Source organism: Peromyscus maniculatus, chromosome 3, assembly GCF_049852395.1.
Source record: "Peromyscus maniculatus bairdii isolate BWxNUB_F1_BW_parent chromosome 3, HU_Pman_BW_mat_3.1, whole genome shotgun sequence".
Taxonomy (NCBI): domain Eukaryota; kingdom Metazoa; phylum Chordata; class Mammalia; order Rodentia; family Cricetidae; genus Peromyscus; species Peromyscus maniculatus.
Genome location: NC_134854.1, coordinates 135,991,331 through 136,004,597, shown reverse-complemented (window position 1 = coordinate 136,004,597; position 13,267 = coordinate 135,991,331). Strand labels below are relative to the sequence as shown.

The 13,267-nt window shown below is 52.2% G+C and overlaps 1 protein-coding gene and 1 long non-coding RNA gene across 17 annotated transcripts in view; one reads left to right on the top strand and one right to left on the bottom strand.

Annotated features, from left to right (window-relative positions):
- Atp2b2 (ATPase plasma membrane Ca2+ transporting 2) overlaps positions 1–13,267 on the top strand; it is a 327,223-nt gene that overhangs the window by 290,988 nt on the left and 22,968 nt on the right. For all 16 annotated transcript variants that reach the window (XM_076567620.1, XM_076567626.1, XM_076567627.1 and 13 more), the window contains 4 exons: positions 979–1,220; positions 1,925–2,159; positions 10,979–11,158; positions 11,343–11,430. In XM_076567620.1, coding sequence (XP_076423735.1) covers positions 979–1,220; positions 1,925–2,159; positions 10,979–11,158; positions 11,343–11,430 — 745 coding nt within the window. The remainder of the gene's footprint in view (positions 1–978; positions 1,221–1,924; positions 2,160–10,978; positions 11,159–11,342; positions 11,431–13,267) is intronic.
- Positions 3,108–6,506, bottom strand: LOC143272468 (uncharacterized). Its single transcript, XR_013050083.1, has 3 exons — positions 6,421–6,506; positions 5,318–5,411; positions 3,108–3,234 (listed from the first exon to the last, which is right to left on the bottom strand). It is a non-coding gene; the product is annotated as an uncharacterized LOC143272468 (long non-coding RNA).

The following is a 13,267-nucleotide window of genomic DNA, read 5'->3' as shown; positions in this document are numbered from 1 at the left end:
AATAAAATGCCACAGCACACACCCAGGGATGATTAGAAACAAATTGAGCATCGAGACCAGTTCTGGGTCAAATGGTGAGTTCGGCAGGCGAGAAGAAATAGATAGAGGGGTTCAACTTTAAACCATGTGTTTTACTTTTCAAAAAAAAGAAAAAGAAAAAGAAAAATCTAGCCAGACTTGGTGGCACAGGCTTATAATCCCAGCTCCTGGGAGCTAGAGGCAAGAGGATCGGGAGTTTTAGACTGTGTTTGACTGTGTAGCAAGTTCAAATTCAGCCCGAGCTAGATGAGACAGACCCTGTCTCAAAACAAGCAAACATGAAAAGAATTTGAAGCAGTGATGACGCTGTCTGACACCAGCCAGAGTCATCTAGGCAGCAGAATCTCAATTGAGAAAAGGCCTCCATCAGACTGGCCTGTAGACAATATGTTGGGGCGTGTTCTTGACTAGGGACTAATGTGACAGAGCCCAGACCACTGTGGGAGGTGTCATCCCTGGGCAGATGGTCTTGATTTGTGTAAGAAAGCAGACTGAGCAAGCCGTGAGGTGCAAGCCAGTAAACAATGTTCCTCCGTGGCTTCTGCTTCAGTTCCTGCCTCCAGGTTCCTGCCTTGAGTTCCTGCCCTGACTTCTCTTAATGATGGACTATGATCAGGACATGTAAGCTGAAACACACCATTTCCTCCCCAAGTGGCTTTTAGTCAGAGTGTTTTATCACAATAGAAAGCAAATTAGAACAGGAATCATACATAATTTTTTAAAAAGAGAATTCTACTTAATGACCTGCCCCAGAATCAGGACTAGCCCAGAGTGTCTCAGAGACCTAGAGTGTCTCAGAGACCACATCCTAGCCGCCAGTGGCCCTGGACCCCTGGGGGCTCAGCCACGCAGCAGCATCAGGGTCAAAATGATAGCCAGGGCAAGGATTCCTCTGTGGCAGGTCCTGCCCTGCACAAGCCACACCACTTCTCTCCACAGCCCCCGGAAAAGGAGGGTGCCCTGCCCCGGCAGGTGGGCAACAAGACTGAGTGCGGCCTGCTGGGCTTCGTGCTGGACTTGAAGCAGGACTACGAGCCAGTGCGCAGCCAGATGCCGGAAGAGAAGCTGTATAAGGTGTACACCTTCAACTCCGTGCGCAAGTCCATGAGCACTGTCATCAAGATGCCTGATGAGAGCTTCCGCATGTACAGCAAGGGTGCCTCCGAGATCGTGCTCAAAAAGTAAGCCTCCCAGCACAGCTGTGAATGTCTGGATCACACATCACCATCTCTATGCAGGCTGGACCTAAGCAAGTTAGTTTCCCTCTGTGCCTCAGTTTCCCCGTTTGTACATTGGTCAATCCCAGAGATTCTCAACCCTGACTTGTAGTACATTAGAATCACCTCAGGGAAAATAAAAGGAAAGAAGCTGGACACGGTGGTGCACACGTTAATCCCAGCACTCAGGGGCAGGCAGGAGAATCTCTGAGTTCAAGGCCAGCCTGGTCTACATTGAGACCCTCTCTCAAAGAGAAAGCAAGAAGGATGGAAGGAAAGAAAGGAAAGAAAGACAAAACATTGTTCCTGTCTTACCCCCAGACAACTCCCACTGGAGCCATGAAGGCTGGCCTGTTTTATTAGATGCTCCTCGGGTGAGCCTGATACCCTAGCAAGGTGGAGAACCTCTAGCCTAGGTTTAGGGCTTCCCAAGCCATCTCAGCTGAGGTACCACTCCCCACCCCCCGATTGGAACCTCCCAAACATGGCATGCAGCAGACAGCTCAGGAACCTGATACAGATATTGTAGAAAGGCCATCTAGCTGCACCCCTGCCTGTGATGCCCAGGCCTACTGCATGTACTGATGCATTATGGGAAGCGGATCAGGTTGGTATCCAATGGCTAAGGTAGGTGGGCTTCATTCATCTCCTTCCCTTCCCTTCCCCAGGTGCTGCAAGATCCTTAGTGGGGCGGGTGAACCCCGTGTCTTCCGGCCCCGGGACAGAGATGAGATGGTGAAGAAGGTGATCGAACCCATGGCCTGTGACGGGCTCCGTACCATCTGTGTGGCCTACCGTGACTTCCCCAGCAGCCCTGAGCCTGACTGGGACAATGAGAATGACATTCTCAATGAACTCACGTGCATCTGCGTGGTGGGCATTGAAGACCCAGTGCGACCTGAGGTAGGCCCTGATGCCGGTGAGCTCGGGAGAAGGGGGCAGGGCTAGAGCCAGGCCCGTGAGAGACCTGGGAACTCTATCTGATCAGCTCTCTGAGCTTCAGGTCCCCATTCAACAGGACCAGGAGCCTTCCTGCTCTCAAGTAATTTCACTCTGTAGCTAGTGTAGACATATTTAGCAACTGTCTACTCAGAAAGTCCTGGGAAGGACCACTCCCCAGCCCACAAGCAGGTGCTACTCTGAGTGAGAACCGTTTCATACCCCCCCACACCCACAACCACTAAGGGCATTTCCCTCCTGTCTCCCTAGGGACAGATGTAGGGCATGCCTAGCTCCAGAAGCCTCTAATCCTATAGGATGTAACTATTGTCATGTTCTGGATTCCAAGCCTCCATTACAGCTGGGTGCACAGGACATCCTCCCAGGAGAACCCAGAGCATAGTGTTCTGTAAGTGTCTCAGTCTCTCTCTGCCCAGAGGTGGCTCAGTAACAGGGTGCCCTGGCCAGCCTGCTCATACAACCATTATATGTCTTCAGCTTGCATACATTCCCAGCAGAAGGGACAGGTGACTTCATCCACGTGATGAGGATGAAAATGATATATGTGGCGTGTTCTTCATAGGGTGCTGGGTGTACAGTGTAGCTCCATGCTGTGTTAACTGAATATGAATCCAGAGAGGAGGCCTGTCATGATCACAGAAGGGCTGTGTGGTCTGTGTCTACCCATGGAGGATCAGGCTTCATGGAAAGAAGTCAGTGCTATGGGCAGGCCAAGCATTTACCTTACCCAGGAGGCCAGGAGAGCAGGGGATCCATGTAGGCCTCAGCTGTGAGATTTGGTGTTGATACCCAGAGGGACTACCTTCCTCCAACAATGGCAGATTCCGGGTCCTGCCCTTATGGTGTTCTCTTTGGGCCTCTGGACACTCCCTGTTCTGTCAGAGCCCCAGTGGTCCCTTTTTCAAAGTGGAGACAGGTAGAGAGCTGTCTTCTGAGCTCCTGCCTGGTGCTGTAGAATTCTGTCTTCCAAAGAACAGGTGAACCCAGGTCGCAAACATGGACTTTGACACCTAGGCAGCTATGAGAGGCATCAGATTGTGAGCACAGGTATCAGACAGACCTGGATCCCCATGTGCGAGCATTGCTGAGTTGTGTAGCATTGAACCAATTACATAACCTCTCTGAGCCATTTCAGTAGCCTGGGTATAACAGTATCTTCCTCCATGCCCACACATGCCCATGAGATAGTGTAAGGGAGCAGACTACACACATATGAACACCAAGACCAGCATAAAAGTCAGTGGCCCAAAAATGAGGAGCCCTAATGGCCTCCCCAGCTGAGTCATTTTCTCAGGATCCTGTATGGGCAACAGCCTAGCCTTCAGAAAAAGCAGGAGCTTGTGGAATGAATGAATGGAAATGAATGGACTTGATCCCAGCCCTCCAGCTCTGTTCTTGCTGATCCCACACACACACACCCATGCACACACAGAGGTAAGGAGACAGAGAGAGAGAGAGAGAAGAGAGAGAGAGAGAGAGAGAGAGAGAGAGAGAGAGAGAGAGAGAGAGAGAGAGAGAAAGCAGAAAGTTTGCTTCTGTATTATCTATTTGTAGCCCTCTTCCTGTCTGTCTGCCTATCAGGGATCTGTCAACTCCTAGTCCCTGAAGATGGTTTTCAGCCTCCCAGGACATCTGCTTGTCACCAGCAGTTAGCAGGCTCAGGCCTCCCGGAGATGGGTTTATCTATTATCTCCTTCCAAGAAATCACTGGGTACAGGCAGCAGAGGTTTGTCACGGTGTGTCTCAGGCCACCTGCCCAGGCCCCTGCCCAGCCTCTTCCCAGGTACTCCCTCTGTACAGCCTCCTCCAACTCCAGACTGACCTCTCCCCGACCAGCTTTGGAAACATCCACTCAGGAGTTGATAATAAACCTGCATGAGGTGCTAAGGGTTTTAGTATGACCCATCCTTGTGACTTAGTAACACCACCAACTTAGACTTCTGTGAGGTCAAAAATGTCACAAGTGTCCTCTTCCATTTTGAATGCTATTCAATGAGGTTTGAACTTTGGTCTCATTCAGGGCCCCTTTCCTGCTCATCAGTTTATAGATGCACGCTGACTGGGCCCTGAGAGATCAGGATGATCCAGTCTTGCTGTAAGCAGCTGAACGGAGTAGACCTGGTGTTCTGAGCCTGGACCCAGGTGCCATAGAGCTCCATGCCCAGGACCTTGGTGCAGGGCTAAGCCCCGGTACTTTTCAATGACAGTACTGTCATCTAGAGTTCTTGCTTCAAAAACAGAAACGGCAAGGGGCAGCTGGACCCAAGTCCAAGCTTTGCTCCCAACAAGCCACCTGCTTCCTTGGGACCTTTATCTTCGATCTATAGAATGGGTGTCAACTCAGAGGCCCTTTCCTTCCGGGATCTGTCATCTTTAGAACAGAGGCAGCTGCTAGAAGCCTCACAGCTACATCCACTAGGCCTTCCACATCCTGCCCAGTGCCTTTCAGTCATCCAGCCTGGATCCCATCTCACCCACGGCCCACTGGGATGTGTATTCAGAAATGCATGCTATGATGCCAGCAAGATGGCTCAGTGGCTCAGTGTTTACTGCGCAAGCCAGATGACTCTAGTTTAATCTCTAGAATTCTGATGAAAGTGGAAAGAGAGGCCAGCTCTACAGAGTTGTCCTCTGACCTCCACACATGCACTGTGGCATCTGAAAACCATGCATACACACAATAATGATTATTATTTAGTTTCATTTCTAAAGAACTGCAAGCTGCGGTTGGGAGCTGGAGCTTCCTTGACGGACAGCGTAGTTGGGACACCAGCTCTAACATGCCCCTCTGATATTCTCATCAGTTCCTTTCTCATCGCTGAAACAAAACACCTGACCAGAGCAGCGTAAGGAGGAAGCATTTATCTGAGCTCATCTTTTGGAGGGGAAGGCATGCTGGCGGGAGTGTGAGGCACCGACCACAAGGCATCTGCAGGCAGGAAGCTGACAGAGATGGATGCTGGCACTCAGCTTGCTTTCTCCTCCTCATTCAGTCTAGGACCCCAGCCCATGGACAGATACCACCCATCATTAGGGTGGATTTCCCCACTCCCATTAACCTAATCTGGAAAATCCCTCACAGGCATGGCCAGAGAGTTCACCTCAAGATGATTGCAGATGCCGTCAATGGTAGTCGATATAAAACCTCACAGGTGCCTAGGTGAAACATCTCCTCCTGGGCTTCAGTTTCCCTGTCTGGGAATGAGAAGGGTGGACTGTATGAATCTCAAGGTTAAACCAGCAGAGCTGTGGGGTGGGCTGGGGTCTTCTTTCTCCTGCTGAGACTGGAACCTAGAGCCTCATTCTGACAAGGCCCCCAGTTGCACCTCATGGTGAGTCCCCACCACACCCAGGCCCCAGTTCCCACCACACCCAGGCCCCAGTTCCCACCTCACAGTGAGTCCCCTCCACACCCAGAGACCCCAGTCCCCACCTCACAATGAGTCCCCTCCACACCCAGAGACCCCAGTTCCCACCTCACAGTGAGTCCCCACCACACCCAGAGACTCCAGTTCCCACCTCATAGTGAGTCCCCGCCACACCCAGACTCCAGTCCCCACCACACCCAGAGACTTCAGTTCCCACCTCACAGTGAGTTCCCACCATACCCAGAGACTCCAGTTCCCACCTCACAGTGAGTCCCCACCACACCCAGAGACTCCAGTTCCCACCTCACAGTGAGTCCCCACCACACCCAGACTCCAGTTCTCACCTCACAGTGAGTCCCCAGCACACCCAGACTCCAGTTCCCACCACACCCAGAGACTCCAGTTCCCACCTCACAGTGAGTCCCCACCACACCCAGAGACTCCAGTTCCCACCTCACAGTGAGTTCCCACCATACCCAGAGACTCCAGTTCCCACCTCACAGTGAGTCCCCACCACACCCAGGCCCCAGTTCCCACCTCACAGTGAGTCCCCACCACACCCAGGCCCCAGTTCCCACCCCACAGGCAGCCCCGTCACCACTTTTGTAAGTGACTCCCCACTGTCCCATCCCCCCCACACCATGTCAGCTGTCTCATGCAGCCTCCCCGTCCCTGTCCTCCTTCCCTTCACCCAGCTTATGGTTCCTGGAGTCTCACAGTGAGCACCCTGTACTAGGCTCCAGCGTAGTGAGACCCAGGAAGAGGGGGCTCTGCAGCGGGTCCCCCAGACCTCCCCAGGCTCACTCTTCAGCTGCAGGTGAACACTCTCCACCTACCTCAGTTTCCTCCCTCGGGCCCACCACAGGCCAAGCAGCATCAAACATTCACTGAAGTTCGTACTCAAGACAATCCCAAAGCTGACAGACGAGAGCATGGAGGAAGCCGTCAGTAGAGCATCGGTCTAGGACTCGCTGGGGGCTACCCCGGGGGTGTTCAGAGCCCTTGGAGTCACAGACACCGGCTGTCACCAGAAACAGCAGATGTTTAAAAGCCTTTATGTAATGACAACAGGAAGCGCCCATTTCCTGGCTGTTTTTCCTCAGTGAGAATATCTAGGATAATTTTAGCAGAGGAAGCCACTTTTTAAAATAGTTAACGCTGGTTTTATTTATATGGAAAGCATATTTCAACCAGAACCATGCTCCTGAGATTGGAGTCCTAACCATCTCCTCGGTCCTCGGAGCCCAGAGCAACCGAATCTTCCACTGCTGTTTGTTGAGTGAATGAGTGAGTGACCAAAGAAAACCCTGAGACCAGTTCAAGGAAAGATCCCTCTGGGTTGGAGGGATCTAGACGCTTCATGGGTAGAGAGCATTGAGCACAGGAGGCAAGTAAAAGCTCGCATATAAAGGCTGAGGGGAACAGGGTGTCCCAGGCAGCAGGGGCAGAGTGGGAAAAGAAAAGGAAAAACATAGCTTTCCACCGGTGTGATAAAATAATAATGGGCATAATCAGCTTATAGAGAGGAAAGGTTCTGCTGGACCCACGATGTCAGGTTCATGGGCAGTGGGCACCACTACTTTGGGGACCGTGGTGGGAGCACACGGCAAAGCCACAGTTAATGTCAGAGTGAGAGGCAAAAGACAGAAGTGCCCGAGTCCCCTTCCAAGACACACCACACACTCCCATCTCTTAAAGGTCCTAGTACCTCCTGACAGTGCCACCCTGGGGACCGAGACTCCAATATATAGGCCCTCAGAGAACACTCCGGTCTGAACTTAACCACAGATGCTACCCACGGGCCCTTGTGAAAACCCCTATTACATTTGTGAGAGGAAAGCCTGGTTCTTCTCCCAGGCCTGGTTTGCTTGGCAGAGCCTAGAATCTGGTCAGCTCCATCCTGTGAGGTAGTCTGAGAAGTGTGAGTCCTGGGCCAGGTGTGGTGGCACACGCCCTTAATCCCAGCACTCAGGAGACAGAGTGGATCTCTGTGAGTTCAAGGCCAGCCTGGTCTACAGCTCCAGACGAGACTCTGTCTAAGACAAAACAAACAAAGCATGAGTCCTAAACTACACACAAATCACCTTGTCTCTAGTGCAGGACTGGTGCCTACTGGAGCAAGCCCCACCCCCACCCCACCCCACACACACCTCAGCTTCCTCAGAAGCTTCCTTCATGGCCACCAGCCCTCATCCCACACCTTCCTTGGAGTCCCTCTGATGGCCTAAAGCCCAGCCCAGACCCCTCACACCTGGAGCTTCTCTGTCTGTAATACCTGAAGTCAAGAATGTGGACAGGACCGCTGTGTGCTATCTGCATGGCCTGAGCCTGCAGCTCCCTCACACCAGAGCCTGACAGGAAAGAACCAGCTCAAACACTCCTTCCTCCAGGAAGCTCTCAGAGGTTTTCCCTCCATTGACCCTCCTCTCTCTCACCCTCCACCCACCTTCCACTGTGCTTTCCAGAGCTCTTAGTCTCAGTCTGCCCTGAAGCCCCCGTCTCTGTAGGAGAGTTCGGGTATGATAGAGCGACACTCTGAGGAAAAGGAAGGTTCTTTGAAAGAACAAGCTAAGTCAACTGGCTTCACTGTGGAGCAGGAGACCTCAGAGAGAGGCAGCCCCCCTGTCACCAGGGGTATGCAAGCAGAGACTGGGCCAGTCATCTGCTGGGGATGTCTGGGGCAGATGTCAGCAATGAGCAGGGGGTCAGAGTCAGATGGTGCAAAGCCCCTCCCGTCTCGGACCTTCTAAACACAACTTGAATCCCTCTTTAGGGACAGAAGCCAGACAAGGTGCAGGTTTCTAGAACAGCAGCTCAGGAGCTGAAGGCAAGTGTGCTGCCTACACACACACACACACACACACACACACACACACACACACACACACACCATACACACACATACATACAAGCATCTTATACACACATGCATACATATAGTCACATACCCATACATCACATGTACATATCACACACACACACACATACAGCCACACACACAATCATCATACACACATACATCATACACACATACATCATACATACATGTCACATACATATACATCACATGTACACATACATGATACACAGACATCATATACATGCATACATACAGTCACTAACACACAGTTACACACACACATATATACACACACACTGAGCGCTAAGGGTGTACTAAATTATATAAACCAGAACCTGTACCCGGGAGTTAAAGGGTAAGGTGGGACAGACCCAGGAAGGGTCCTGCTTCCTTCCTTGCAGTTCCTGGCTGGGATGGACCAAGGGCAAGAACTGTCCACATAAGACTCTGAACTGAACGTCTATGTTAGTTTTCTATCCCCGCCCAAACCAAGCACGAATGTTCCCTAACTTAGTACGAGTCAGTCTCAGGTCCTCTGACCTCATGAAGACCCAAAAGCGTATGATAACCATGCCTGGAGACTTGCCTCTGAGTCTCCTGTGGGCTAGAGATACCAGGCATGGTACACTGTTGACCCTGAGCAGGGCAGGACCCCGAGGGGAGGGGAGAGTCTGCCCCGGGCCTGCCTTGTAGCCTCTAGGGAGTTCTTAGCTCTAGAAGGAACTTTTCTCACCACTGTGAGAAAACATCTGACAGAAGCCACCTAAGAGAGAAGGCTTTGTTTGGGCTCACGGTTTCAGGGGGGTTCTGATTTGACCGGGAGGGGAAGGCCTGGCAGCAAGAACATGTAACAGAAGGCAGAGTGGGTCTACAAGCAGGGCTGGGCTGTAACCCTCAAAGACCTTCCCCTGGCAACCAGCCCCACCTCCTGAGAGTTCACGACCTGCCAGTACAGCCCCACCAGCTGGGGACCTGGTGTTCAAGCCTAGGAGCCTAGGAGATGGTTCGCATTCAGACCAGGACCGTGGTGATTGATTCCATCCCCTGGCTGCAGACACATGCCCAGCATCTTCTGCCGTCACATCGTGTGCACCCCTTCATGTGTACATCTCTGTATCCTAATCTCCCTCTCTACGAGGATGCTAGCATAACTGCGCCTCTCCTTGAGCAACCCAAAGATACTTTCTCCCAGGAAGGTCTTTGTCTTAGTTGGGGTTTTTATTGCTGTAAAAAGATACAATGACCACAGCAACTCTTATAAATGAAAACATTTAATTGGGGTGGCTCACTTGTAGTTTCAGAGGTTCAGTCCCTTCTCATCATAGTGGGGAGCATGGTGGTATGCAGACAGACGTGGTGCTGGGGAGTAGTTGAGATTCCTACATCTTGCAGGCAACAGGAAGTTGACTGAGACACTGAGTGGTATCCTGAGCATAGGAAACCTCAAAGCCCACCCCCACAGTGACACACTTCCTCCAACAACACCATACCCAGTCCAACGAAGCCACACCTCCTAATAGTGCCACTCCTGATAAGATTATGGGGGCCAGTTACATTCAAAGTACCACAGTCTTGTCATAGAGCAGCAGCTCAGAGGATCCTGGAAGGCTTAGTTCAGACTCTTTGTGGTGGACTGGGGAAGGGGTAAGCTCTCAGTTCCACTGTGTGCAAGAAGAATTGGGTGTCAGGCTTGCCTGACAGGCCCAAGATTTTAGCATGCCCTGGGTCTCGGTACACTGTGGCATGTTTTCTCACACAAAGATGCTTTGCAGCAGATGCCCCCTAACTATGTCTCTGTCTGTCACTGTCTTGGGTCACATTTACTCATTCAAGTCATCTGTGTCGTATATGAACGCTGGCATTGGCTCTCAGCCATGTTCCACATCCTAACCACTCTAAGGGGAGACCCCTGAGAGGAGTGGGTCCTGTCACCTTCTGACTGGCTGACCTGATTGGCTCAGATGTCAGTATGTCATTTCAGTCAGCAAAGGCAGATGCTTTAGCCCTCTCAGTCCTGTTTAGCACAAAGAAGCACCCTTTGTGTTTATTTAAATCAGGGTAAATAAAGAGGCCTTGAGTGCTCAAGACTCTCCCCCGAAGCATTGAAAATACACAAAAGGAACTGATCAAGGAGCCTGTAGATGAAGCTGAACAAGTTCAAGTGCGGTTAGTCCACCACTCTGCACTCTTGCCTGAGGCCAGACTTAAGGAGTAGTGTTTTTAGGGTCTTTCCGATGCTTTTTATCCAGGTCAGAAGCCATAGGTTTCATGTCAGGATAGACTATCACGGTCAATAGTGAGTGGCTATCTGGGACTCTGGGGTCTGCGAATTCTAAGACCCTACCAGATTTACTCAGAGGAGGCTGGGACCAATTGGTAATGCCTGTCACAGGCATAGACGAGAGGCCATAGGCACCATCTGGTTAGTTACCTAGGGAGGTTGCCTGGGAGAAGGGATAACCCTGGACTCCTTAAAGACAAGGAGGGCCTACCCAAGTGGTGCCCTCCCGCATGGCTCTTACTCTCTCGTACAGGTCCCAGAAGCCATCCGCAAGTGCCAGCGGGCAGGTATCACAGTCCGCATGGTCACTGGTGACAATATCAACACAGCCCGGGCCATCGCCATCAAGTGTGGCATTATCCACCCTGGGGAGGACTTCCTGTGCCTGGAGGGCAAAGAATTCAACCGGAGGATCCGCAATGAGAAGGGGGAGGTACGCGCTCACTCGGCCACTGCCAAGGCTGTGCAGCCGGCCAAGCTCAAGAGGGGGCCGGGAGGCATGGGCACTGCATGCTTGAACAGAAGCCAGCTGGTGTGCCCCACCCCGAAGAGCCCAGTGACTGCATGGGGCTTAATTTCTCTCTCTGACCCCACCGACATACCACACCCCTCTCCAGATTGAGCAGGAGCGGATTGACAAGATCTGGCCAAAGCTGAGGGTACTGGCTCGATCCTCGCCCACGGATAAGCACACACTGGTCAAAGGTAAGACGGAGGTGACGCCGCTGATTCGGAGCCCAGAACCAACCCGACCTGAGTCAAGCCTCATTTTGCATGGCATTGCAGCTTCCCCGAAGAAAGGAAGAGGGCACACCAGGGATTCTCCTCACATGAGGACGGGTCCCCTGGGGGAAGGGGGCATGGGAGACTGGGAGACTCTCTTCTGATCCTCCAACTTCCTCTTGGTAGCAGTGGGCCTGGGCCTGGGGCTTCAGATCACCTGGCAGGAGGGCTGCCTGGGCTAAGGAGTGTTCTAGTCCATGTGTGTAAAGCTTTCAGAAACCATCCAGCTCTTTCATGCCTTAGCAGTATTTACTGTTCCTTGTCATCTGAAAGGCAGCCCACCCTCCTCCTCAGTCAGCTCCCAGACCGACCATCCCTTGTGAACAGACCCAAAGGATGAGAAGTCTTGGGAATGGCGGAAGGCTAGAACCTTTCTGCCTGCCATGACCACTCACAAGCCTCAGCAGCACCGGCCAGCATTCCTATAGTCACAGGCCTGGCAAGTCTGTCCACTCTGGGTCTCCGTTTCCCCATCTGTAAACTGTCCAGAGGGTGGGTTTCTTACTTCTGCCTGGGATCACCTCTAGGCATCTTAGATTCATGTGTCATAAAGATGGAAGCAGAGGTGGCCTGTGGATAGAAGCATGGAACCCCAGGACAACAGACAACAGAGGACTCTAGCTCACCCTCGTCTCTCACGCACAGACTGCAGCAGAGAACTCTAGCTCACCCTCATCCCTCACTCACAGACTCTCCAGCAGAGGACTCTAGCTCACCCTCACACCTCACTAACTCATCGATTCACTCCCTGACTCTGTCACTGAGCATTTATGGAAGAACTACTGTGTGCTCTAGCTGGTCCTTCACTATGGACAGCCCAGGTTCCACAGGATGAGTTCCACAGCACAGGTTCCACAGCACAGGTTCCACAGGACAGATTTCACAGCACAGGTTCCACAGGACAGGTTCCACAGGATGAGTTCCACAGCACAGGTTCCACAGCCCAGGTTCCACAGGATGAGTTCCACAGCACAGGTTCCACAGGATGAGTTCCACAGCACAGGTTCCACAGCACAGGTTCCATAGGATGAGTTCCACAGGACAGGTTCCACAGCACAGGTTCCATAGGATGAGTTCCACAGCACAGGTTCCACAGGATGAGTTCCACAAAACAGGTTCCACAGGACAGGTTCCACATCACAGGTTCCACAGCACAGGTTCCACAGTACAGGTTGCACAGCACAGGTTCCACAGCACAGGTTCCACAGGATGAGTTCCACAGCACAGGTTCCACAGGATGAGTTCCACAGCACAGGTTCCATAGGATGAGTTCCACAGGACAGGTTCCACAGCACAGGTTCCATAGGATGAGTTCCACAGCACAGGTTCCACAGGACAGGTTCCACATCACAGGTTCCACAGCACAGGTTCCACAGGACAGTTTCCACAGCACAGGTTCCATAGGATGAGTTCCACAGCACAGGTTCCACAGGATGAGTTCCACAGCACAGGTTCCACAGGACAGGTTCCACATCACAGGTTCCACAGCACAGGTTCCACAGCACAGGTTCCACAGCACAGGTTCCACAGGATGAGTTCCACAGCACAGGTTCCACAGGACAGGTTCCACAGGACCGGTTCCACAGGACAGGTTCCACAGGATGAGTTCCACAGCACAGGTTCCACAGGATGAGTTCCACAGCACAGGTTCCACAGCACAGGTTCCATAGGATGAGTTCCACAGGACAGTTTCCACAGCACAGGTTCCATAGGATGAGTTCCACAGCACAGGTTCCACAGGATGAGTTCCACAGCACAG